Raw genomic sequence first — 27,273 nt, 5'->3', positions numbered from 1 at the left:
CAGTGGGTACTCCAGTGGGCTCTTATTTTTCCCACATTTTAGCCCACCTGGATCTTTCTCCACAGTTCTTACCTGTGAGTCTTTGCCAGATACTGTTGATCTCACAACCTTAGAACATATCTGGAAAGTAGCAAGCAGAGGTGAGTGGTAAACTGGACATGTTTTGATTTTTAAAGATTTGCTATTTTATCAGAGCCCCAAACCTGGAAACCGGTGGCAATGGCTATCAGAAAAATCATCCTTTAAATTTTTTTTAAATGTTTATTTGAGAGAGATTGAGAGAGAAAGAGAGAGAAGGAAGTGGGGAGGGACAGAGAGAGAGGGAGATACAGAATTCGAAACAGGCTCCAGGCTCTGAGCTATCAGCACAGAGCCCGATGCAGGGCTTGAACTTGTGAACCATGAAATCATGATCTGAACTGAAGTCAGATGCTTAACCAACAAGCCACCCAGGTGTCCCATGTATCATCCTTTTACAAGGCCTTGTCCTCTTAATCAGTTATCCAGCTCCAAGATATTCCTGGACAGTTCTTTAGGAAGAAGACTTGTGTTGGTTCTCATTCTCCCAGAGAGGAAGGCTGTTTATTTTTTTTTCTCTTTCCCCCAGAGGCTACAATGGGGTCTCTTGAAGTCCATACACAGGGGTTTTCCAATTTTTTTTAATGGATCTCTTTCTGTTCAGAAGAAAACATACATAAATAAAACAGATAAAGCTTTTCTAGCTGAAGCAGGGTTTGCAGATGTTGGGATCTGGAGGATCCCCTAACTCTTCCTCCTCTCCCTGAGGCACCTTTGCTGAATGCTAAGGCTCTTTGGAGGACAGTTTGAACACACTGCTCTAAAGTATTGGTTTTCCCATAATGACAATCAGTGTATAACAGCCTGAACACTCTACCCCACCTCCTCGATACCTCACTTAGCTCTTGATTGTTTGGTGTGTTCAATTCCTATGGTCACAAATGAAGGCACTTCTGGTATTGTAAACTTCATGATGATTTCGGTGTGTTCTGTTTTGTATACTATGAACCAACGAAATCCTGGTTGTCAAAAGAATAAAGACATTGTCCTTCACTCTCCTGAAGTCAGCGGGTTCTGACTTGGTTTGGTTTAGCTGTGGGTATATAAATCAGCCTGTAGAAGACCCAAAGGTATACCCAGTTTTTTTTTTAATTTTTTTTTAATGTTTTTATTTATTTTTGCAACAGAGAGAGACAGAGCATGAGCAGGGGAGGGGCAGAGAGAGAGGGAGACACAGAATCGGAAGCAGGCTCCAGGCTCTGAGCTGTCGGCACAGAGCCCGACACAGGGCTCGAACTCACGGACTGTGAGATCATGACCTGAGCCGAAGTCGGATGCTTAACCGACTGAGCCACCCAGGAGCTCCAGGTATACCCAGTTTTAAGCTCTTCCAGAAAATGAGTTTGTAATAGTGGGGAACCCAAGCCTATGAATAGAAAGGCATGCCATTCTTTTTTTTTTTTTTTTTTTTAATTTTTTTTTTCCAACGTTTATTTTTTTTAAGACAGAGAGAGACAGAGCATGAACGGGGGGGGCAGAGAGAGAGGGAGACACAGAATTGGAAGCAGGCTCCAGGCTCTGAGCCATCAGCCCAGAGCCCGACGCGGGGCTCGAACTCACGGACCGCGAGATCGTGACCTGGCTGAAGTCGGACGCTTAACCGACTGCGCCACCCAGGCGCCCCTGGCATGCCATTCTTTGTATTGCAGTTCACAACACCCCTAGATCTCCAAAGGGTTCAAGACAAAGTGTGATTTTGTAGGTTACCCATCCAAGGATGGGAAAAATATTATTACACTTTTCTACATTCTAAGCAGAAGCAGACTTTCCTCCCCAGATAGTTCTAATATGAAACCAAGGTTGCAGATCACTTCTATAAAGTAAGGACTAAGCAGGAATGTCAGAAAACATGTGTCCTGGCCTCATCTCATATTTGCACCTTTATTCAGTAGACTTTGGCAGCATTTGAAATTTACCAGGGCCCTCAATAACTCTTTAGAGATTCATTAATGAGGAAGAAGAAAAGGTAGGGTTTTAATAGTTTTACTGAGGCATTTATGAACTGAATAGTCATTTTTGTTCTCTAACTTATTTGTCTGTTTTTTCCCCTATATTTCAGATTTTCGGGGGTGGAGGGGATGCTGTGGAACTTTGAAATCAAGTCTAGTTATTTGCCTATGAGAAATCATGGGCAACTAACTATGTGTGATTTTCTAGAGTAAATATTTAGACCAGAAACAAAAATAGAACAACATCTAGGCCAGAACCAAAAACAAGTCCATGCACAATGGAGCCACGGGGGAGACTGAGCATGTAAGTGGCTAGGAGTTAGCTCTTTAACTAAAGCAGAAAAGTTCTTACATCCTAGGTGAGAGGAGCAAATTCCAGACTCAGGAAAAGCTGCATTAACCTCACTGAGCCTCAGTCTTCTTTTGGGCAATGTCGTGTGGATACTTTTAGGAATCCTGGAATGTGTACATAAGTTGACATGTATAAATATTTAGCACATTTGGGTGGCCTTAAATGCCCTTTCTTTTTGCTTATTCAGGACTCAGTCAGCTAATCAATAACTAGAACTAGATTTTTAAATGTTTTTACTCCCCACCCCAGGGATAAATGGAAAAGCTAATTATTCTACAACTCTGGGTATTCACTAAACATTTAGACTTGATTAAAGTGGGAGGGGGGAACTACCAATGCAAATCATTCATTTGCCACTTAGGTATTTGCTAACAGCTCCCTTGTGCATGGGAGACCCAGAAATGCACAAGGCATGATCATTGTCCTCAAGTGGTTCCTGTGGTTTAAGAGAAATCAGACACCTCTACAGTCCTAAAATGAAAAGTCCTTAAGTGCCTGAAGAGAGGCGCAAAGTGCTCTTTCACTTGGGAAAAGAGTAATTACTTCTGGCTAGGAGAGGTGAAGGAAGCTTTCATGACTTTGGCACTTAAGCTGAGAGCAGAAGAATGGGAAGAATTTGAACTTATGGAAATGAGTAAGAAAGTCATCGAGGGAACAGTAAGAGCAACCTGCGAGGCGAGAAAAGCCATGATGCAAAGAGCAGTGAATGGATTGGCTGGGACAGGGAGTGAGGGGGAAGGAAAGGGTATTTGATAAGTAATCATATACAATGCGTTCTACACTGTTCACAGCAGCGGTGTTAAGTGTGGTATTATTCCTGCTTTTACAGATGAGGAAATTGAGGCTCAGAGGGTTAAGTGATTTGTCCAAGGACAATATAAGACCAGATCCATGTCTGAAAATGTAAGATGGACAAGTAAACTAAGTTTAGAACAGAGCGACCCTTGATTGCCATAATGGGGAATTTGAATCCTATACTGTAGTTCAGCATTCAGCAAACATAGCTATGGCCCATGGGCCAAATTTGGCCCACTACGTTTTTATAAATAAAGGTTGTTAGAACACAGCATTTGCACTGCTGTTCGTTCATGTATTGTTTTAATGGTTCCTTTCACACTACAACAGCAGAGTTGAACAGTCGCAGAAATCATATGGCAAAAAGCAGAAAGGGAATGGAATGGGCAAAGTGAGTAAACGGAGTGGGAGATACAGGCTTCCAGTTACAAAGTGAATAAATCACTGGAATAAAAGGCACAACATAAGGAATATAGTCAGTGCTTTGTGATAGCATCATATGGTGACAGATAGTAGCTGTACTTGGGAGAGCATAGTATAATGTATAGAGATGTTGAAGCACTGTGTTGTACACATGAAATTAATGTAACATCATGTGTGAACTAAAATAAAAAATGAGAATACTTAGGAGCGCCTGGCTGGTTTCGGCTCAGTTCATGATCTCGTGATTCATGGGACTGAGCCCCATGCTAGGCTCTGTGCTGACAGCTTGGGATTCTCTTTCTCTCTCTCTCTCTCTCTCTCTCTCTCTCTCTCTCTCTCTCCCTCCCTCCCTCCCTCCCTCCCTCCCTCCCTCCCTCTCTCTCTCTCCCCCTCTCTCTCCTCCCCCTCTCTCCCTCCCCTCTCCCTCTCTCCCCCTCTCCCCCTGCCCTCTCTCCCCCTGCCCTGCTCTCTGTCTCTTTTTTTCTCTCTCTCAAAATAATAAACTTAAAAAAATGAAAATACCTAGAAAAAATTATAGAAACTCAATATAAGTTCCCTTTCACAATCTGAGGCACTGATCTTTTGATTATCTTTCAGCTGTTGTAAAAGGATCTAACACTCTGCATTCTTTTCCACTTTATAGATCAGCCTTAAAATGGAATAGACTATACTTTAAAAAAATTTTTTTCTAATGTTTATTTTTGAGAGAGAGAGACAGAGCATGAGCTGGGGAGGGACAGAGAGAGAAGGAGACACAATCTGAAGCAGGCGCCAGGCTCTGAGTGGTCAATACAGACCCCAACACAGGGCTCGAACTCACAGACCATTAGATCATGACCTGAGCTGAAACCAGATACCCAACCAACTGAGCCACCCAGGTGCCCTTGGATGGACTATACTTTTAAGATAACGTACCTCAGCGTGCCTGGGTGGCTCAGTTGGTTAAGTGTCCAACTTCGGCTCAAGCCATGCTCTTGCGGTTTGTGGGTTCGAGCCCCACGTTGGGCTCTGTGTTGATAGCCCAGAACCTGGAGCCTGGTTCAGATTTGGTATTTCCCTCTCTCTCTACCCTTCCCCCACTCGTGCTCTGTCTCTCTCTCTCTCTCTCTCAAAAATAAACAATAAAAAAATGTTTTTAAAAAGACAACATACCCTTAAAATCAACAACTTGATTTTATATATCTTAAATATATAGCTTATCTAGCCTAAATGATCTATATTGGAATTGTCTGGGATATAGCTATGATTCCGATATTAAAGAAAAATAACTTGTCCTACAAAAAAAAATTAAAATATTTACTGTCTGGCCATTGCAGAAAACCTTTGCTAACCCTGGCTATAGTTGATTGAGAGTCACTAAAAGGTTTCAAGAAGGGAAGTGACATTCTCAGAGTTATACATTACCAATTGAGACTGCACTCATCAGTAGGATGGAGTGGGGGAGGAAGATCAATTAGAAGGCTAGTTCAGTAGTCTAGGATCTCATCCCTTGACTCCCTGACTTGTCACACTAGCCTTCCAGCAAGTCTCCCAACCAAAACGTTGAAGCTTAGAGAGTTCAGGCGGGCAGCAACAATGAGTGAAGTGCACTGAGTGTAAGAAAGTCATCTGTGCGGACAAGCTGGTAGATGGCACCGCCTGACCACCTCAGGACTGCCATACGCCAGCAAGTGACAGGAAGCGCCACACACTGAGAGGCTGAGGTGCAGAGATGCCACTCTTTGTTGCTGTGCCTTCCAGTTGTGTAAAAGAGGTCAGAACGCTGACTTCTTATGTGAAGTCTCTGCATTTAAGAATGTTAGCAACTGAATTCAAAGTTACTTAAACCTCCTGTGGCTGATGAAAACTGAATCTCAGTTTATTTAAACCCTCTGAAGTTGATCACACTGCAAGACCTCTGCTTTGCAGTCTCTTCCCACGTGATTTCTAAAACCCTGATTCTGTGTCAGTTTCCTATGAGAAAGTCTGAGTGGTCTAGACAGAAGGCCAAACCAGTCACGGCATTCCTTAAGTCAGAGCCTAATCCAGACCAAGACCCTAACTCTCTTCAATTCTATAGAGGCTGAAAGAGGTGCAGAATCTGCAGGAGAAAAGTTTGAAGCTAGCAAAGATTGGTTCGTGAGATTTCTGGAAAGAAATCATCTCCATAACTTAAAAGTATGAGGTGAAGCAGCAAGGGCTGATGTGGAAGCTATAGCAAGTTATCTAGAAGAGCTAGCTGAGATCATTAATGAAGGTGGCTATGCTAAACCACAAGTTTTGAATGTAGACAACAATCTTCTGTTGGAAAAAAAGATGCCATCTAGAACTTTCATAGCTTGAGAAGAAAAGTCAGTACCTGGCTTCAAAGCAGAAACTGACTCTCTTGTTGGGGGCTTATGCAGTTGGTGACTCTAAGTTGGAGGCGATGTTCACTTACCATTCTGAACATCCTAGGACCCTTAAGAACTGTGCCATATCTGCTCTATCTGTGCTCTATAAATGGAACAACAAAGCCTGGATGATAGCACATCTTTTACCAAAATGGTTTGCTGAATATTTTAAGCCTGCCGTTGAGACGTACTGCTTAGAAAAAAAGATTCCTTTCAAAATATGACTGTTCGTTGACAATTCACGCAGTCACTCAAGAGCTCTGATGGAGATGTACACTGAGATGAATGTTGTTTTCATACCTGATAACAACATCCATTCTGCAGCCCATGGATGAAGGAGTCATTTCAACTTCCAAGTTTTATTATTTAAGAAATATATGTTATAAGTCTTTAGCTGTCATAGATAGCTGAGGGATCTGGAGAAAGTATACTGAAAACTTTCTGGAAGGGATTCATTATGTAGATGTCATTAAGAACATTCATGATTCATGGAAAGAAGTCAAAATATCAACATGAACAGGAGTTTGGAAGAAGTTGATTCCTGCCCTCATGGATGACTTTGAGGATTCAAGACTTCAGTGGAGGAAGCTGCTGAAAATTTGGTGGAAATAGCAAGAGAACTAGAACTAAAAGCAGAGCCTGAAGACGTGACTGAATGGCTGTAATCTCATGATAGAGTTTTAATACATGAGGAGTTGCTTCTTTCGGATGAGCAAAGAAAGTGTTTTTTGAGATGGAATCTACTTTTGAAAAAAATCGTGTGAAGATTGTTGAAATGACAACTAAGGATTTAGAAAATTATGTAACCTTAGTTGATAAAATGATAGCAAGGCTTGAGAGGATTTGATTCAACTTTGGAAGAAGTTCTACTGTGGGTAAAATGCTATCAAACAGCATTGCATGCTACAGAGAAGCCATCCATGAAAAGAAGAGTCAGTTGATGTAGCAGACTTCATTGTTGTCTTATTTAAAAAAAAAAAATTGCCACAACCACCCCAACCTTCAGCAATTACCACCTTGGTCAGTCAGTGGCCATCAACCTTGAAGCAAGACCCTCCACCAGCAAAAAGATTACAGCTCACTGAAAGCTCAGATGGGTAGCATGTTTTAGCAATAAAGTATTATTTAATTAAGGTATATACGTTTTTTAGACGTAATGTTATCACTCAATAGACTGACATATAGTGTAAACATAACTTTAATTTTCATTGTGAAGCCAAAAAATTCATGTGACTCTCTTTATTGCAACATTCGCTTATTACAGTGGTGTTGAACAAAACCTGCAGTATCTCCAAGGTGTGCCTGTAGCTTCTCTTATTTTATTTGGTTGAGAAATTTTTGCCATACCTACACCAAAGTTGAGCTTCTAGATAGGACTTTTGGAATCTGTGTTCAGATCTGAAAAATTAGAGTGAATTCTTTGGTTTGCTTTCAGGACACATCTTAATGATATTCCTGTGAGATAATACTTTGTGAATAACACCACCTACTTCACGTGTAGTCAGAAACTGTTGCCATGCATTCTTAAGAAGTTCCTTTACCTCTATGATGGGAGATTCCATAATGGCTATCCTTTATTGACCATTTGCTCTATACCTGGTATACTGTTTTGCATATATTCATTTAATCTTCACAATAATAGGATGTGGTTGATTTTAATCTCAATTTTATAGATAAAGAAACTGAAACTGAAATTTAGAAAAATCGATTAACTTGCTCTAAGTCTTCTAATAACTGCCAGAGTTAGAATTGGAATCAAGTCTAGCTGATGCTGAAGCTCCTTGCACCAAGCTGTGTCTTCTCCCAATCCTTTGTGACTTTCAAGAATGCCCTTTGAAAAGGAGATGATAAAATGGAAGGTGAATGTTTGGAGAAGAGCAGGGTAGAATCACTGAGATCAGAGTTGTCCTGGGAAGTCCAGGGTGTATGTGACTGCCTGTAGTCTACAGAGCAGCCACTGACCAGTAGTAAAAGGTTTGCAGTGGGGAAAGAACCTTAGGTTGGCTCCTCTCCTTCCTGCCTCTACACCCCCAACCGCTACCATTGCCCCGACATCCAGAGAACATGGAGAGAGGCTCCAAGGGATCTGGGCGTTGGGGAAGGGCATTGCTGAGCAGGAGCATGGTAGAAGCCCAACTTTGAAGCAAGAGACCAGAATTCTCAACGGGAAAATGAACTACTAAAGCAAAAGATGACCCCCAAAAGCTCCCTAGAAGGTAGGGGGCATGGAGGGAAATAGTAACTCCAAACCATTTCATTGAAACCGTCACTGATGGGTGTGCTTTTGAAAGCAAATCTTTCTGGAGAGAAGCCAAGAAGAGAAGATTCTGCAAACTGGGACCTCATTACAGCACCATCATCTTGGTTTGCAAATGCCCTACTAGTCGGAGTCTCCAATGCAGTCTGACCTGGATTTGATCCTTTCAGCGCATTCTCCTCTTGCGCGGGTACAGTCTTAGTTACTGCTGCAAACACAAATGTTTAGTGTGTGGTGTGGCGTATACACTCAGACCTATGTCAGCGTTGAGAAGCACCCATTCCTGGGCGGCTCTGAAGATGTATTTCTTAGGCTATATAAATCACTACTCATCTTTGTCTCATTTTTATTTCTTTTCTGATGCTCAGGTCAGCATGTCGAATTCATCGTAGCTAACTTGTGCATGTGGGCAGAGAGATTGGATTACCAACCATGTGTTTTAAGTAAATTGTGTAAAATTAGCTAAGTAAAGAAGTAAGGCACTCAACTATTTCTTTGATATTAAGCAAGTATGTGAGTAATATTGAGCAAAAGATTTTTATCGGAGGCCCTAAAGATAAAGCACATTCAATTTTTTTAATGTTTGGGTTGCTGGATCTTTACTTAATCTTTAAAAATATTTTTTTTTAATTTTTTTTTCAACGTTTATTTATTTTTTGGGACAGAGAGAGACAGAGCATGAACGGGGAGGGGCAGAGAGAGAGGGAGACACAGAATCGGAAACAGGCTCCAGGCTCTGAGCCATCAGCCCAGAGCCCGACGCGGGGCTCGAACTCACGGGCCGCAAGATCGTGACCTGGCTGAAGTCGGACGCTTAACCGACTGCGCCACCCAGGCGCCCCAAAAATATTTTTGAAAAAATTTTGAAAATAAAGAAACATACAAATAATACAACACACCCATATTCCCACCACGTGGAAGTAGCTATTAACATTTTGCCACATATTCAATATTTTGTAATTTAAAAAATGAAGCATTACAGATAAAAGTGAAATTTTATTTGACATGTTACCTCCCAATGCCATTCTCATCTTCCGTGTTACTAGTGATAAACTCTATCATGAAACCAGTGAGTGGCTTTCCACTCTCTGTATACATACAGGCAGATGTTTGTATGTATGTTTATACACACATGCAGGCATCTATGAACAATATGGTTTTGCGGGTACTGTTTACATATGTGCACAGTGTAGCAGACTGCATGCTTGGTAACAACAGTAGGAAACCTATAGTGAGTGATTATGCTGTGCCTGGAGCTGCACAAGAGAGAGTCTCCATCCTTTCAGTGACTCTTTGCAGCAGCACTGTTGTTGTTATCCTCCTTTTAGAAAATGAAGGTGCACAGAGTTACTTGCCCAGGGTCACACAGCTGATTAATGGTGGGGCTAAGAATTAGTCCCACCATCACGGTCTGGAGCCCAAGCCCTTGACCATCATGCTAGATGGCCTCTTCGCTGTATTACTGTGCAGAATTCTTCACTCTCTCAATATCATGTTTTGGATATCTGTAATTGTTGATTTTGTAAATCTGGTTTATTTCTTTTCACAGTTGTGTTGTAAATCTGGTTTATTTCTTTTCACAGTTGTACCATACTCCGTTAAGTGAGTATAGTATATAAGCAGCATTGCATGGGGGTCAGGACCTGTAAAATAGGAATAGTGAAAATATCGACCTCACAAGGCTGGGTGAGAATTAAATGGTTTAATTCAAATAAAGCAGGTAGAGTAGTACGTGGTACCGAGCAAGCATCCAATAAATGTTAGCTGGTATTACTTGCTATTATCATCTATCCATTATTCTAATGAACATAATCACTAGGTTGTTTCCAGTTTTTCATTATTGCATATATTGCTCCAGAGAAAGCCCTGTGTCTGTATACGAAGGTTTCATTTGGTTATCTCCCTAGAAGAGGAATTGATGACTCGTAGGGAGTGCATGTTCTCAGTTAAACCTGGTATTGCCAGAGCCAGCTATACTAATCTCCACTCCTCCCTAAATGCACTGTGCAGAGGTTCCCTTCTCCCCACAGCCTCAGTAAGAGTTGATATTATCTGACTGCTGGATGTGCAAATTTGATGACATAATTCATATACTATGAAGTCCACCCTTGTTAAAGTGTGCAAGTCAGTAGTTTTTAGTATCTTCACCAGTATGTGCATCCATCACAACTACCTAATTCTAAGAGAAACCCCTTAGCCCATTAGCAGTCATCCCCACTGTCCCCCATGCCGACCCCTACTTGCTCATCTGCTTTCTTTCTCTGTAGATTTGCCTACTCTGGACATTTCCTATAAGTGGAATCATGTGCTTTGTGAATTGTTGAGGTTCATCCGTGCTGTAGCATGTATCAGAACTTCACTCTTGGGGCGCCTGGGTGGCTCAGTCGGTTAAGCGTCCGACTTCAGCTCAGGTCACGATCTCGCGGTCGAGTTCGAGCCCCACGTCGGGCTCTGGGCTGACGGCTCAGAGCCTGGAGCCTGCTTCCGATTCTGTGTCTCCCTCTCTCTCTGACCCTCCCCCGTTCATGCTGTGTCTCTCTCTGTCTCAAAAATAAATAAACGTTAAAAAAAAAAAAAATTAAAAAAAAAAAAAAAAAAAGAACTTCACTCTTTTTCATGGCCCAGCAGTACTCCACTGTGTGAACGTACTGCATTTTATTCATCTGTTTCGGTTGTTTCTACCCCTGGCCATTATGGATAACATTGCTATAAACATTTATATGAAAATTTTGGTATGAACATATATTTTCCTTGTATTGGATATACATACATATTTATATACCCAGCCATGGAATTGCTTGGTCCTTTGGTAACTATGCTTACCATATTGAGAATCTGACAAAGTGGCTGCACCATTTTTCAGTCCCTTCAGCCATGTCTGAGGGCTCCAATTGCTCCACATTCGTACTTCTGACATTTGCTACTTTCTTTTTAATTCTCACCATCCTAGGGGATATGCAAATATCTCGTGGTTTTGATTAGCATTGCCCTGATGACTAATGATATTGAGCATGTTTTCATCGGCTTAGTAGCCTTCGTATGTCATCTTTGGCCTATTTTTTCATTGGGCAGTTTGCCTTTTTATTGGAGTTATTGGAGTTCTCCGTGTGTGTGTGTGTGTGTGTGTGCATTCTGAATATAGGTCCCTTATCAGATACATGATTTACAAATATTTTCTTCCATCTTGTGGGTTGTCTTTTCACTTTCTTGATATGAATTGGTATATTTTAATATTTGTAGTTTTCATGTTTCCTCAAACTTGAGTTTTCAAAGTTGTCTATTATCTGCTGACTGGATCACAAGCCAGAGAGCCCACGTAAGTGTCTACTCAAAGTAAAGTGTATGCATCTAGTATTCCCCAGATCAGAAGACGCTCCTGCATTGGTCACAGAAACAGACTTTCTGAAGTCATCTATGTGAGCCTCTCAGCCAGTGAAGGAAAGTCAGTTTTAATAACGTAGAAAACATGCCTTCACACCTAATTAGTGTTTGAATTTGATAATCAAAGGCACTGAGAAACCATTCCTTGTATTTCCAAACTGCCAGTTGGTTAAAATTCAAAAGCATTTGGATTCCTGTTTAACCTGGCCTCTTCCTTTCTTTTTTTTTCTTTCTCCTCCTCCTCTCTTCACCTCCTCCTCCCTCCCCCCTCCCTGTTTTGATTTCAGATTGAAAATGGCTCAGGAATCCGTCAGCAAGTTGACGTCAGAGAAGAAAGTGGAGACGAAGAAAATCAATCCCACAGCTAGTCTGGTGAGATGCATTTTTCAGCCTAACCTCAAGATTTTTCATTATAACTGAGGTGTATCCAGGAATGTGTCTGAATTTAAAGGACAAAACTCAGAGGAATGAGCAGTATCCAGATTCTCAGTCCCCATCGCAGATTAGTTTAGGTAAGAAAGAATAGGGGAGCAGGGAGCGAGGAGCAAAACACAGTTTCTTGTGTTCTCCCAGCAGACTCAACAAAGATGGTTTCCCGGTGGAGCGAATTTAGTCACTTGCCATTTTACACCCTTCCACACCCCATGCCGACATCCCCCTTATCTCAAAGCGCCTTTGTCCCAAAATGTTGAGGCATTTAAGAAAGGGGTAGAGATTATGCTCTTTAGATAACTGGGAAAAGCGAGATGCAAAAAGATACAGCCTACCTAGGATCACTTCCCAAATGGATAACAAAAACCTGGCACAGAGTCTTGGTGCCTGACATCCTCCCTGGCCTCGAAACTTGGAGTCTAGTCTGTGAGGGGAAATTGTCCTCCATAGTCCCATTCGGGAAGGTTCACAGTGTAGCTCTACCTATACATTAGAAACAGTAGTCAGAATAGCTAAATGGTTAGGAACTCAAGGTGTCAGGGTTCAAATCCCAGCTTAGCCACTTACTAGTTGTAAACCCTGAGTGAAATCACTTTGCTTCTTTCTTTTTGGTAAAAAGAGAGAAATAATACTTCTTTTGCTTTAGGGTTATCTTGAGGAAACTGATAGATGTACAAAGTGCCTGATAATAAGAGCTTAAAAATGTTAGCTGTTTTTCTTTTTGGCAGCATTAGTTGGCCCTGCCCTGGAGAACAGCAATGAGTGTTCTCTCTTGAAGAGAACACTCTCCTCAGTTTGATTTTCAGACCCTACCTTCTCTGTCTCCTGGTGTCCCACAGCTACTCATTTTTATCCTTTTCAGGTACTTGTACCATTTGCCAGCTACTTAAAATTTTTTGGCCATCTAAGTGAAATTTCATTTTATTAAAGCAAGATTTTTTACGTTGATTGATTGTGGTATCTCTCATAACAACCCTATCAGGAGCTAAATGAATGTTGGGTGAGAAGTGGGGAAGTCAGAGTCATTGGACTCGATCAGGGAAAGCCTCAGTCAGAGCACATAGCTCCCCCCCAATGGGCACATCCTCTGTGCCCATTTGACAACGTATTCATTACCTGCACTTGTATGATTTTTGGTGGCAGTGAGCTCAACCCTGATTTTTGTCTTCCTCCTTGGTCAGCCTCTACCCCTTTCACCAGCCCTCTTGTTTGGGCCTCTGTCTTGACTTTTACAGCCAAACCTTATTTCTAGAGGCACAGAATGGATTCAGCCCTGTCAGTGGGTTTAGTGTGGAAATTTTTTTAATAGGTGACCTCCACTGTGAGTTAGCTCCCAGTTGTGATCTTCAACTTATCTTTTGTTGTTGTTTATTTGGGTGGAAATTAGGCAAGAGCTTGCAAACTGATTCCTTATTCAACTTCATAGGTCAAAGATGAGATCAAAACGCAGGATGGGTGTTTAGAAATCACCAGCGTAAGTTTACATGTAGGCCAGTTTAGTAATTCAATGTGTCGCATCTCATAGATCACAAGCAGATGAGGATCTGCTCCCAAGAGGCCTCTCTGTGCAAAACAGTACACCTCTTCCATTTCTTTTTTTTAGCCTTTTATTTGCCCACCTGAAGAGCAGACAGACCCATTCTCACTATGCTTAGTATTTTACTCCTCTGAAGTCCTAGAAACAGTGAGGGCCCATGTTCTGTTGTGTGGTTTCTTATTTGTATTCATATCTTGCCAGTGCACTTTGATGTCCTTCTTTAGAAGGCTGTCCCTGGGAAGGAAGCTCTGGGGGAGCAGAGAAGAACATCCATGGCAAATAGGAGCTTCCTCCCTGCTGTGTGGATTAAATCTGCTCATCTTCCCTTCTACACGGCCTTTGTTTAGTATTGCCAAGTTGACCGTGTGCAGATGGTTTCAACTTGGAAATGGTGATTTGTTTCATATCTAGCCTCTTCCGAAACGATTTCGTAGGCATTCCCTATTTCCATGAATAGACTGAGCACTGGGGTAGGAGGAGTCTTTGAGTGACACTGCAACATTAGGACCTTTGTCACAGAGGAAGAGAACAGCACAGCCTAGCATGGTGAAAGGTCAGTATTTTAGGTGGATATAATTGATTGATTAGCTGGTTATTCATTGTTTGTTTTTGGAAAGTAACAGTAATAGGGTGGGAGGAGTAGGTAACTGAGGATTTCTGGAAAGAGGGATAGAATGACTCGCATTTCTCGGGCATTGAGTACAGCACTGTTCATCATTTTAGACCAACGCTTTGATAAATTTACCAAAATCTGAGAAAGATAAAAATTTAGAAAAAAGAATGATAATAAACTCATTTTTCCCCCTCAAAAAACAGAAGGAAAGACTGCGTCAGAAGGAAGCCAGTGTGACCACCAACTAATACAGAAACATATGAAAATGATGGCAACGCGATGTATTTTCTTTCATGGTCCTTTGCAACACCGGTGCTGCAGGAAGTTCTTGAAAGATACGTCACCAAATGTTTGTTTTGCTCATCTCTTTCTGAGGTCATTGCAGTGAGCACCCCGTGCCTTTTTAAGGAAGTCCCCTGTTAGGCCACAGGAACAATGAGAAACTGTTTACAGGACCATTGCAGGAATATTGATTATTGTCTCTTTAGAGGTCCAGAGTCACTCCATTACAGGACCAGAAGAAATACCAAGATTTTCCAAGTATCTTTAAAAGCGGTGATTTCAAGCTTTCTAACCGAAGCTTGATATATATAAACTCGTGACAGAAGAAAAGGATCTTTTATGACAATTGCCGTGCAAGAACTTAAGCCTTGATCTTTGCATACTGCTGCTTTGACAATTGATCTTAATTTTCATCCTGTTCCAGGAAGATCCTGAAGCACCTTTCTCACCAAAAATGTGGAGCTTACCAAAACTATATTTAAGAGGTCCAAGACTATGTATTTTCCAGAAGAGAGAAATGGTTATTTGTTTGTTGTTGTTGTTTTTGTTGTTGTTGTTGTTGTTATTCATATAATTGAAAGGATAGAAGATGGAATTATACATGGGTGGAAAAGAAATTATGATACAAGGAGTTGACATCAGCTATTAAGCAAGACCCATTCTTTTGTTTTTATAGAAGCTTGCTGTGGTTTCCTTGCCCAGCAGAAATTCTGTACCCTAACTTCTGGAAAAAACAGGGATAACCAAGCCAGCACAGGCTTGGAGGTCAAAGTACCTGCTTGGGCAAGCGATCCAGTAACAGCAGACTTGACATTTCAGACTGTTCGTGAGTGGATAAGGCCACGGTGACATTGAGCTCAGCTCTGCATCGTGTTCTGGGACTGTGTGCATGTGGCTGTACCTCTCCCACCAACCTCAGGAGGCAGTTTCCAGACAGGAGAGCAAATGCTACTTTCAGTCTTTCACCATGACCTCAACCAACAGGCCTGTGACCTAGGCTGTAGCAAGTCTTTGATGTCAAAAAAATTAAGAGCATAAAAAAAGTTCTTTACATCAAAATAAAAGAAGATGATTACATTAATATTAAGCTTTGAGTGGAATATCACACACAGGCAGCTCTTTCTGACCCTGGGAGCCCATAAGACCACTACCCCTTGAGTCATAAGGGAAATGATCTTGGATCTCTCCCCTGCCGCTTTTTTCCTTATGCCACCTCTCTTTGAATCTATCTTGTGAGAGGAGAAGAGAAAGGACTGGACGTGAATTGAGAATAATATCAAAGACTATCCATTTTGGGCCTTGAAGGGAAAGAGGTCTAAGCCTTCTCCTTCAGTTGGTGGAGGACAGTCTAGAGGGGGGTGAGAACCTTAAAACCCTTCCTGATCGGGCTGCCATCTGTAGCCTTGCCCCTTAACCCAGGCTCTTCCCAGAACCTCTCAACTTGCTAGGTGCCTGAGTGTCCACCCAGGACTGCCTGCCAATCATCAGCCCCCTCAGGGACCCCCTAATATAATCAGCTAATTAAATCAGCACTGTATCCTAATATAACACAGTCAGGATCAAATCAAATCACAGAAGCCATATTTGTTCAGGTGCTAACCACCTTCTCTAATAATTCAAAAGAAAGGAAAATGGGAGCATGGTTGGGGTTTTTCGTTTGTTTTTGTTTTTCCGATTCAAAATAAGAGATGAGACCAGCAAAACCAAAAGGCTGGTAAAGAACTTCCATTACTAAAAGGAGTTGCTTATGAGCAAGAAACTTTTCATGCTGCTTTCTTATGTTGTTTCTGTTCATTTTCACTTAACGCTGAAGAAAATCTAAGGAATTCATCGATTTAAAACAAATTCCACTTACAGTCATCCTGTGCCCTGTGACATTCCTTCTAGTATTATCGTGCAAAAGAAAAGTGCCTGTTTTGTCCTTGCCTTGGGGATCAACTTTGAGTTCAGTGAGATCATGTCTAGATCCTCTTGGGTCCCCACAGAGTTGATGAACGAGAGCAGCAGGGACTTTCAATGGAGTCACTGTGGTCCACTTCAGGTCTCTAAGGAAGATGCTCACAAGAAAATCACTGACAGTAAACAGGACTGTCACTATGGCCACACAACCCTGTAAGAACATGCTCTCAGGGAACCAATGCTGAAGAAGGAGGAGTGGAAACATTTAATGTGATACACAAATGCAGCCCAAGTTGGATTCAATCCACATGGACGGAGTCAAAATTGGCAGTAAAATACCTATTTCTAAAGATTGTACTTTGCCTGCTCTGTTGGGGAAACCTGGTGGAAACACTACTCAAATATAGTCAGTTATTGTATCAAGACACTAGGTCAGAATCTCCATTATTCTCACCCATTTTCAATCCTGCATTTTGTATCTGGATGCCGCCTCCCAAGTTCACACATGTACTGTGGTGTTGGCACAGCCTTTGTTTCTAACGTAAGTTGATGCTCAGTAAAGGTTTGCAAGAGCTTGTTCAAGTTGGGCCATCTAAAACAACCTGGAGCCCCTTGAAATAATCCCCCTAAAATGCAACTGAGATGATGTTAAATGCAACTTTTCATGGAGAGAAAGTGGTTAGTGCACCGCTTACGCAGCTTGAGCATTTTAGGCATGCGGGTGTAAGTGGCTTTTCTAAGCACAGCCTTCCCCAAACTAGAGGGAGAGTGGCCAGTGTTGCTACTCTATGTTTAAACAGATACTCATACCCAACTTTAGTAGTCAGATTCTGACAAACCTTCACTTATAAGCAACATCATCTCTTCCTAGCCAAGAGTCATTACATCCGAGAGCATAGTTGGTTGGATCACAGCTTGGTTTCTTGCATGAGTAACCTGTAATCCTCATCTAGCATACAAGTATATCATATATTACACTAAAGCATGGTATAAACATGTCAGGTAAAAGGCATCAGGCCTGTGAGGTGTCAAAGATCAGGTTAGAAGGGGGTGTGCTGTATGGCTTTTAACACAAGAGGCAGCTTAACAATCGGGGTGGGGAGGGGCACGGAAAGGGAAAAGTGTAGCCAAGCAGAAATAGATGATTATGATGATGATGGACCTGCTGCCTTTTGAATCGTTGAGTTGACACCTATGATGTCTCTTCAAATGCCCACTGCAAGTACTTAGGAATAATGAAAAAAAGTATTTCTGAAATCTGGGAAGTAGAATAAGGAAACTCAGTGGTGGAAAGGTGTACTAGCCAAAACAAACTGGCAGCATGGTCAAGGAACCAATTGCCAGATTGGGTGCTAGACTTGGACCCCTGCCTGTCCCCCAATAAGCACAAGTACTGAGGCCCCCTTTGGCACCTCTTTTTTTTTCCTAAGAACCATAAGGAAAGGCATTTCCTAAATGAAAAGCTTATATGCTGCTGGTGAAGAAACTGGAAAAACTGAAGGAAGGAATAAAACTCTGTGGTGGTATTGGAAACCTTCCACAAGATATGGAAGTCATTGCTATGGTTCTTGCAAGGACCATGATTGGACGTAGCAGGAGAGACGTGTTATTTTTGGTAAATATTTGCCTGTTGGCCTGGGATTGTACATCTCTCCATAGATTATACTGTATGCAATGGGGGCCTTTTCATTTTAATTATTGCTTTCATGAATATTGTATTTTCTCACTTTCGTTTTTGCTTTTCCTTTGCCTGATGTCATGGACACAGATCATTGCACACAGCATTGCATGCAGCAGCATGACAGACAGCATCTAATCCGAATATCAAGGGGAATTAGCAGTGCAGACCTGTGAGCTTTCCCAGTAACCAGACTGTAATGTTAACAGGGAAAATTCTTCATTCCCCAACATCTTAAATCGGCTTATTTTGTAGTACTCTTCCCTCCCTCAAAGATAAAACCAACGTGGGGCTTTCTGTGTTGAGCAGAGGAAAGAAGTCCAAAATATATAGCTTCCCCCCCCAGAAAAAATCCAAATATCGAATATTATCATTTTATAAAGCAGTTTAGATTTGTGCATAATTTTCGTTGATTCTGCCTGTTCTAATCAGAAAACAAAAAAATGACTGAAAGCTGGAAAGGAAAGAAAAGCATCAGCAGATTTGGTAATCCACAAATTAGTTTATTAGTTTCTAAAACACACACAAAATGGACATACTGTAAATTCCAGTGTTGTGGAATTCCTGAGCACAAAAACTTGGAACAGCTGTGAGAGCTGATGAGTGTGGACAGAGTAAGAGCTGTCTGTGGCCTGCTTGAGACTTTTGCCTCAACTAGGCAATTTTTAGAGTGTGGATTCAAAAGAGTGTAGGATTGCCCTGAATAGTTTTTTAAAAGCCACATACAAGGAGAAGTAGTGTGATCCAATGGAAGAAGTAGCCAGACCATTACAACACCCTTAGTCTGGGTTCTCTGTAGAGCAGTTGAAAAATGTGTGGAACATCTGGAAGGTCGTCAAAACCACATTTCATATATTAGATATCCTACCTTTAGGAACAATTCAGCTGAAGAAAGCAAACTGAATAAAGAAATGAACTCTCATTCATGTCAGCTACTTTGTCATCATGAAGAAGTCTGCAACACAAGAGAAGTCTTGCAGCCAAACTGATAGTATTCAATATTTGAAAACTCTGAATCATTTTTAGCCTTTCCAAAATGCTCGTTACTTGTTGGGTATATTTACATTTTCTACCTATAGAGAAATCTAGCCACTTAGAAACTTCTCTGTTGTTGGTGCAAAAGTCACTTAAAGAAAAGCACCTTCAGAAACTGGCCTCAGCATAGCTGGCTGCTGCAGACTTGCCTAACAGTATTTACAACCCCATCAGCAATTGAATCCAGGCATAACTAGGCTCTGTTACTCACAGCTGTATGTGACCGAGAGGCCCATTTTGTGGCATCGCTGCACACCCGTCGGTTGTTGACACCTTATTAGAGGCACTGAATGTTAGTTTCACAATTCTTTATTTTCCTTCCCAAGGAGTGGGCAATCTACCAAACCCTCCCAAATCGACTCTTTGCTGGGAAGTAGTGAATTCAAGAGCATTTTAACATGCAGGCGTGAAGCCAGTTCAGTAGCCTTATTTGTGCCAAGACTCTTAATCAACACTGTGATATAAAGCTAGCATTTGGGAAATTTGTGTAGTTGACAACTTAATTGGAAACGTGAAGATATTAAAATGGCAGCTAGCTAACTCTGTCTCTCAAAGCCCCGATGCAGCTTCTACCAATAGAGACATTAAGGAAGCAAATCAAGCCTCATTCAGCAGGCCAGCTGTCCTCAAGTAGAGCTTATCAGGTTCTTTTCCCCTCTACTCCAGCCCCTCTCTCAACCAGCCTGGTGATAACCAGTAACACAAAAAACCTTTTCCTTGTCATCGTCTCCTCTAATGGTTCACTTCAGTCTAGAGCTCGGATGAACTCTGAACGTCATTGCATATTACATCTATGAAGTACTTGTTCATAAACATCATTTCCATTCTATGATCTGGGGAAGACAGACTTAATCTCATTTTTTTTAAATAGGAAAGTTGTAGCTAATGCCATTAATTTATCCTTCTGCATTCCATCTATGCTCATAAAATTTTTTTTTTAAATCTTCTCTCAAGCACCTGTCTGCCTCTTTTTCTAAAAGCTAATCCAAATCCTTCTGTGAGCTAGTTTTTTTATGCTTTGTGTGAAATTTGATAGCATTGGGCTAGCAAAATGCAAATGAGCCCATAATTTCCAGCCAGAAATTCACCTCCAAAGAATTTGGCATTCTTCTCCATGGAGTAAACAAGCTTCTAATATATTTAGGCTATTTTGTAGGCTGAGCATTTCCCTAAATTCTACCTGTGCAGATACCAAGGGGGACTCTACTCTGTCTTTGAAACTGTAAGGATGTCATACGAGAGAATGAATATTCCTCCCCACACATAGTGAGAGCCACCAATATGTTATCTTATGCTTATACTCAGTATAAGCATAAGATCTCTTCCAGAGCTTACTTCTATTCTTGTCTCGTGAAACAAGTGTGTTTTTGTTTATTCATCTGGGTCAGCTTTCCAAAATGAAAGGCTAGTCCTACAGACATCTGAGTATCCAGGGAAATTGCTCTCTACCTCCCTATGGCATGGACAATAAATGTGTTCAGGAACAGACAACTCTCTGGTAACTCTTGGGATGGATTTTGAATTCCAGGTTTCTAGGCAATGCATAAAAATGGGTAAAGAGCATTTGAAAATTGTACTACTCTTCCCAATTAGAGGCTGGAAGGAGATTCAAAATCATTACATTTTAGATGGGTTTGAGTGAACTATAAACAGCTCATTGTTTTTCCCTTTCTTCTTGGCAACTTGTCCCCAACTGTAATCTTACTTTTCATATCTGACCAACAAGGCGTAAAAAAGGCGATTTCAGCCCCACTGAGACCGCACTCTGCGTAATCCTCCAAAGACATCCATTTCCTTTGGAAACAAATCTGTGAATGAGGGGGAAGGTGGTGCAATTCTCCTATTTGTCCGGAGTGACACATGGGATTTTGGGGTCTAGCACCAAAAGGATAGGTTTATACGAAATCATTAATTTTTCAATTCTGTAATTCTTCAGTTTCTCAAGGCATAAAAAATACTCTACTGTTAGCAAAAGGTACAATCTTCAGCAAATATAAGCATTAAGAAAAAACTCCCCTTTAAAGAAGCAATCTAAGATACTCCTAAAAAGGCAGAAACTTTTAAAATTAGAAATTGAATAATTTTTGAGAGAAAACATGTCACTGATTCACCATAGTTTTTTCCTCTCGTTGATTTTTCATTTAGACTAGCGTGGGAAGCAGGGTGCCCTGGACTTTGATTTAGGGGATCGTGCTTTGGCCAGGAAAATCAGCATCAAGCTGCATGCCCAGAACCTAAGTGAAATCAGTCAGCTTCCTAATAGGAATCAGGCCTAACAAATGAAGGTTATTTCAAGTCCTTTAGGGCTTAATTTTCTTAGTGACACCCTGGACCCCAGATGCTGCTTCCTAAAATGCATTTGATGTATGAGGTTGTGTCTCCTATGGCCTTGGGACATTGCAAGCAATGGATTGTGGGAGAAGAGCAGGAGATGGGAGGAAGGAATATTTGAACAGGGCCAAGAGGCAATGTTTTGCTGATACAATGCATTGTGAGGGGGCTGGTGATTTTTGCCATGCTTGTCATTGGCAGCCTTTCAGGGGAAGCTCCAGGAATCTGTATGAGGCAAATGAGAGCGCTCAATATCTTATACTCGTCAGTGGCTGACAGTGTGCTGGAAAAGCAGGTACTGTAGTGAAAGTGGCCTATGCTTGCTGAGATGACTCTTACATTTCAGAATCATTCTGATGAGGCTGGCTGTGCACAGGTCTTCCTGTTTTCTCTACGCCTGTCCAAAAGTCATTTTGGCACTTAGCTTCGTTTGACTTTCCTCACCTCGATACTTGTGCTCCGGCCCCCCCCTTCCTCCAAATCCCACAGCTTTTTCCCTGCCTTTACCTTTTCAGTTTCTGCAGGACCCAGCATTTTTACCCCCTCCGTCCCCTCAAACCCAATGCGCTGCTCCCCAGCCCTTTGGACGGGGTGCTTTGCTGTCACCAAGTGAGACACAGCGCTGTGGCTGCCTCTTGTTAATGTCAGCATCACCTCATCACTTAGGCAAAGAGGGGAAAATCCATAAAAGAGATGGAAAATACATTTCTTTTTCGTTTATTCGACTTTATTTTAAGAAGGTTGAAGGGAAGGTTCTAGTCCTTTTCAGTTTCTCAGATTGTACTTTAAAACCGTCTAATTAGGGACCATTCTTTGATAAATTATAAATCTGCCCAGGTCACCATCTATGAGGCATAAAACCAAATTTTTGATTCCGAAGTAACTTTTCTGTGCTGCTGGACAAATTGACTTAATTCTGTGCAAACAGTTTGAATCATAGGCTTTCTATTGCCACCCCATTCTTACTACCACTCATGATCCAAACAGCTACACGAATCTGGATCAGGATGTTGACAATTTGTGGTATTTTCAGATCAACGGTAACTGTTACACTCTTGAAAGTGCTTAAAAAGAAAGTATAAGCATGTCCTAAGCAGTCAGTCTTTTGACCTGGAAATATCTTGGCTTTTCTGTTTAATTAAATATTAGATCAATCTATAGATAACAATCTTAAAGGATTTTAAACAATAATGAAGACAGTTTGAGAAATGAGAAGGCACTTTAAAGACATGAAACCTTACATTACATGCTCTTGGATATTTTTTAACGTAATAAGCTAATTCAATTCAGGTATCTTTTCCCCTTTAAATTTTTAAAAATATGTATTTCTAATTTGTTTGCATATTTAATTTTGTCAAAGCTGAGAAATGTTCATTAGTTGGATTTGTAAATGTCATTTGCAACCAAATGAAGTATTTATTTTTAAAAAGAAAGGATGAAGGAACCAATATTGATTTGTACATAATGAAAATTTATGTGTGTGTCTCTCTATATATATTTTCCTCCTTGACACTATTTGGTCACCATCTCAAGTGTATTTTTGTACATAATATATATTGGTTAGAACATGTAGATTGTCTATTCAAAGAATCCTATCTCTGTGATAGATTATATTTATCCTAATCTGTTGATACCTCTGTTAATTTGTTTTAAGAGATAGAACTCTATTTTTTGGAATTTGCAGAGAACTGCATTCATGGCTTCCAAATGTAAATATGATGAGGATATTTTAATAAATCTTGGTTTCATGTCTGTTGGGTGTGTTGTGCAAATTTATTTTCAGGAGACGTTTCAGGACAATCTCCCAACAGTACTCTCACGTGGTGAATGCCAGTCCTCTCTGACGCTCATTACTGCTCAAGTACGGTATTACTGAGCTGCAAGAACTGGGTCTTGGTAAGTCCATCATGTTTCCTTCTTCCTCCTCTGTCTACCCCACCAACAATGGGCAATCTAGCTAGGCATTCAAGGCTAACACCAAACAGACAAACCCAGCCAGGCATTGGCTCAGCGAGGCTGACCCAAAAGCAATACTTCCTGAAGATGAACTGCCCCAGCTGGGAGCATATAGGCAGAACCACAAGTATTGGTGACTTCAGGTTGTGGGTTGGTAAACGATTATACTAGAGAAACAGAACAGAAATATAACTGTATTGTGTTCTAGCACTAAGCACAAGGTACGAATTCTTTTCAAGCAATGGTATGACACATGCAAATATTTGTGAAGGAGAAACTAAGACTTGCAGCAGAGTACTCGTCCATTTAAATAAACGTGTGACTGTGTGGTTTTAACTGATTGATTTATTCAGTGTTCCTGAATACCACACACTCTTAAGTTCTAGAAGTTTGCTGAAATATTCCCCAATTTATACCGATACATTTAATGAACAGAGTTATTATCTTGGGGAGACATTTCATCACCAGGAAATGTAAATCATAGAGTCCTGGAGCTGCAAAAATCTTCAGACATTGGATGAAATCTCCATTTCACAGAGTAAAAACTGAAGTTCAAGGGATCTGCTGAAAGTCACATTTAGTTTTAGTGAACACATTAAGATGAAACTCCAGATCTCTTGACTCCAAGACCAAAGCCATTCCCACTGCTTAACTCTTTCATCACGTTAAACTGTTTTCTTCAAAATACAGGTCTCCCTCTGCTATGTGACCATAGAGTGTATGGAACTTTTTATAGGCCAAAATGGCATAACACAAAGAAACAATTACCATTAATTTATATGGAAAATTTTTTGAGCATTCCCAGACCCAAAAATAATCTCTCTTAGACTTTTCTGATACCTTAGGAGACATCTTGCTAACGGATGCACAAAATAAATCAAGATAAAGTACAAATGCTCACAGACACAGCTCAAAACTGTAATGTCTTGATGCTGAGATGCTGAGTGTAGTTCCTGGGAAGCAGCTTGGCGGGGCCCCTCTTGCTGCTGGGGTGCACGCTACCTCTACAAGGCTCGCTGCAAAACAAATGCTAAATGCCGTTTTTGCTTCTTGCCTTTTTTTTTTTTTTCTAAAAGCAAGAATCTTCTTCGGATTTCTTCTGGTTAGCAAAAGCAGATACTAACGTAGGTCTTTTGTGAAAAGCAAAGGGATGTAACAGGAACTTTCAGAAAGTGGGGGATACCTATACACCATTATAGAGAAATGTTCTAGAACTGTTGTTTGAAGAAGAGGTCCAAATGCTCCTAAGCGTTTATAGAAACCATCATTAAAGTTGTTTTCTGAATTAGAGCCCCCTAGCAGGGGGCAGAGGCCTGAGTATCAAGGAATCCAGGAAAAACATGAGTTCACCTTGGGAAGAAACTCCTCCCTGGTTTAATCAAGATTTACTCTCCCCTGCTGAGTGATACCTGTAGAATTTTTAAGTATGCTTTTTTTTTTTTTTTTTTTTTTTGCCTATTCTGTAAATTCTTTAAATTCTGATGGTCCAAATATCAGGCCATAAATTCCTGAAGCTAAATATTCCACTTTAGACTCTAGCTGCCCACTTTACCTGCCTATGATGTATTCATGGAAATAAAAGACTTGACAGTTGGACTGTACTGGCCCCACCTGCAATGGATGCCTGCATGGCTTTGGTTGTCTTTTTGTCTTCTCAGAGTAAATCTGCTTCATGCCCATCATTGTGTAATAATGAATGGTTAGAGAATGTAACTATATTCTTTATCAACTGATGCATTAAAAATGCCCCCACTTCCTATTTTTCATGGGGTTTTTTTGGTTTGGTTTTTTTTTTTTTAGTTTGGAAAGTGGTTTTCATGTTTGTTTTGTTTTTAGTTTTTTTTTTTTTTTAGTTTGGGCAACTGGGTGGGTCTCACTCTCGAGTTCCAGAAGATTGTAGTAGTATGTCTGTTGGGTCCTCAGCCATCTGAAAACTGGAAGGCTTGAGTGGGGAACATGCACTTCCAAGATGGCTGACTCACTTGGCTGGCAGGCTGGTGCTGGCTCTAGGCTGGGAGACTCAGTGTCTCTCTACAGAGCTGCTTGAATGATCCAAGGCAAAACATATAACGTTTTTTTGTGTATGGTTTGTTTTTTTTTTTTTTTTTTTTACCAAGGCTCAGAAGTCAAATCCCATCACCTTCATCATAGTCTACTGGTTGAGGCCTTTACAAAATTCTGCCCAGGTGAAGGGGTGGGGAAACAGACTGCACCTCTTTTTTTTAGACCCCACCTCTTGATGCAGAAATGTGAACACCATGTTGTAGGAAGAGCATGTGAAATGGGACATATATTGGTACAACCATCTTTGGATAACCTGTCCAAGTAGCTTGCCCTGTTCTTTCTATCTGGTCTTCCTCCTCCTTCTCTTATTCTTATTTTGTTCTGAAACTAAATATCAGATTTCTTTTTCAAAATTTTCCCTACTTTTCCCCAAATCTTCCCTCTGCCTGCATATCTGAGCACATGAAATATTTGTCTTCTTCCTCTGGATATAAACCTTCTTTACCTTGAGAAAATGAGTTATGTCTTGAGACTTTATAAACACTGGTGTGAGAAGGAAAGAACGCAAAGCTGACCCTAGAATTTCGCTCGACGGTCATAAGCCTGCATTTCTTATCACATGACTAGAAGAGATGTTGATTCTGAAGCGTGTCTTGGCCCGTAAGTAAATGAATCATACTTTCTTGGTGGCTAGAATAAGATGTTGCACTACTACAATACTGTATAGGTATTAATACAAGGAATATTATTCCGCCTTAAACAGGAAGGAAGTTCTGACACATGCTACAACCTGTATGAACCTTGACGGCATGATGCTCAGTGAAATAACCCAATCACAAAAGAACAAATACTGTTTGATTCCACTTATATTAAATAAATATGGAAGGCAAAGTCACAGAGATAGAAAGTAGGATGATGGTTGCCAGGAGCTAGAGGGAAGAGGGAATGAAGTTGTTCAATGGCCATGGAGTTTTAGTTTAAGAAGATGGAAACATTCTGGAGATGAATGTGGTGATGGTTGTACAGCAATGTGAATGTATGTAATATACAGAACTGTACATTTAAAAGTGGTTACAATGGTAAACTTTATATTTTGCCATGGTAAAAAAAAATTATATATGTATTAAAAGCTTCCAGCTGCTACATTAAGCATTTTATATGCATTACTCTGTTTAACCCTCATAATGATAATTAAGATGAGGTAAAGATTACTACTATCCCCATTTTGCAGATAAGAAAACTAATGTTTGGAGAAATTGATAACTTTCCCATGCAATTCATAAGTGGAGAAACTAAAATTCAGCTACTCCAAAGAAATGCTTTCAGCCAGTGTCTTATCTTTAAGATCACAGAAATAGAATTAACTGATTCAGAAGAAATGCGGAAAGATAGACAAAGATGGTAAGGCCTTAACACATTGGTGGTCTTATAGTCTTATTTTTGAGATATGGTAAAAACATTGTCCTTCTATCAAAACTTAACAAGACCATGGGGAGGGGAAGGGGGAAAAAAGTTACAGAGAGGGAAGAAGACAAACCGTAAGAGACTCTTAAAAACTGAGAATAAACTGAGAGTTTATGGGGGGAGGGAAGGAGGCAAAAGTGGGTGATGGGCATTGAGGAGGCCACCTGTTGGGATGAGCACTGGGTGTTTTATGGAAACCAATTTGCCGATAAATTTCATTTAAAAAAAAACAAACTGGGAAAGTCCCTACAAAGTAAAAATTACTGAATAAGATTTGAGAGGAGATAAAAGTCCAGAGAGATAAACATGGTTTTTAGTGTTGCTTTCCACCTGGGGATTCTATAAGAGATGACTGAAAGGTAAGGCTATGCTTTGGGCAGCCTTGGTGTCCAAGGGGGACAGAAGTAAAGGGCAGGGCCCACTATATTTAAACCT

The 27,273-nt window shown here is 40.8% G+C and overlaps 1 protein-coding gene across 2 annotated transcripts in view; it reads left to right on the top strand.

Moving 5' to 3' along the window:
- The window catches only part of FMN1 (formin 1), a 394,550-nt gene extending 371,384 nt beyond the window's left edge, over positions 1-23,166 (top strand). For both annotated transcript variants that reach the window (XM_030318570.1, XM_030318571.1), the window contains 2 exons: positions 11,895-11,979; positions 14,393-23,166. In XM_030318570.1, coding sequence (XP_030174430.1) covers positions 11,895-11,979; positions 14,393-14,437 — 130 coding nt within the window. In that variant the 3' untranslated portion in view covers positions 14,438-23,166. The remainder of the gene's footprint in view (positions 1-11,894; positions 11,980-14,392) is intronic.
- The last annotated feature ends 4,107 nt before the right edge of the window (positions 23,167-27,273 follow it).

The sequence above is a fragment of the Lynx canadensis genome, chromosome B3 (assembly GCF_007474595.2).
Source record: "Lynx canadensis isolate LIC74 chromosome B3, mLynCan4.pri.v2, whole genome shotgun sequence".
In the NCBI taxonomy this organism is placed as follows: domain Eukaryota; kingdom Metazoa; phylum Chordata; class Mammalia; order Carnivora; family Felidae; genus Lynx; species Lynx canadensis.
Note: the sequence above shows the minus strand (reverse complement) of the source record. Positions and strands in the feature narration are given on the sequence as shown.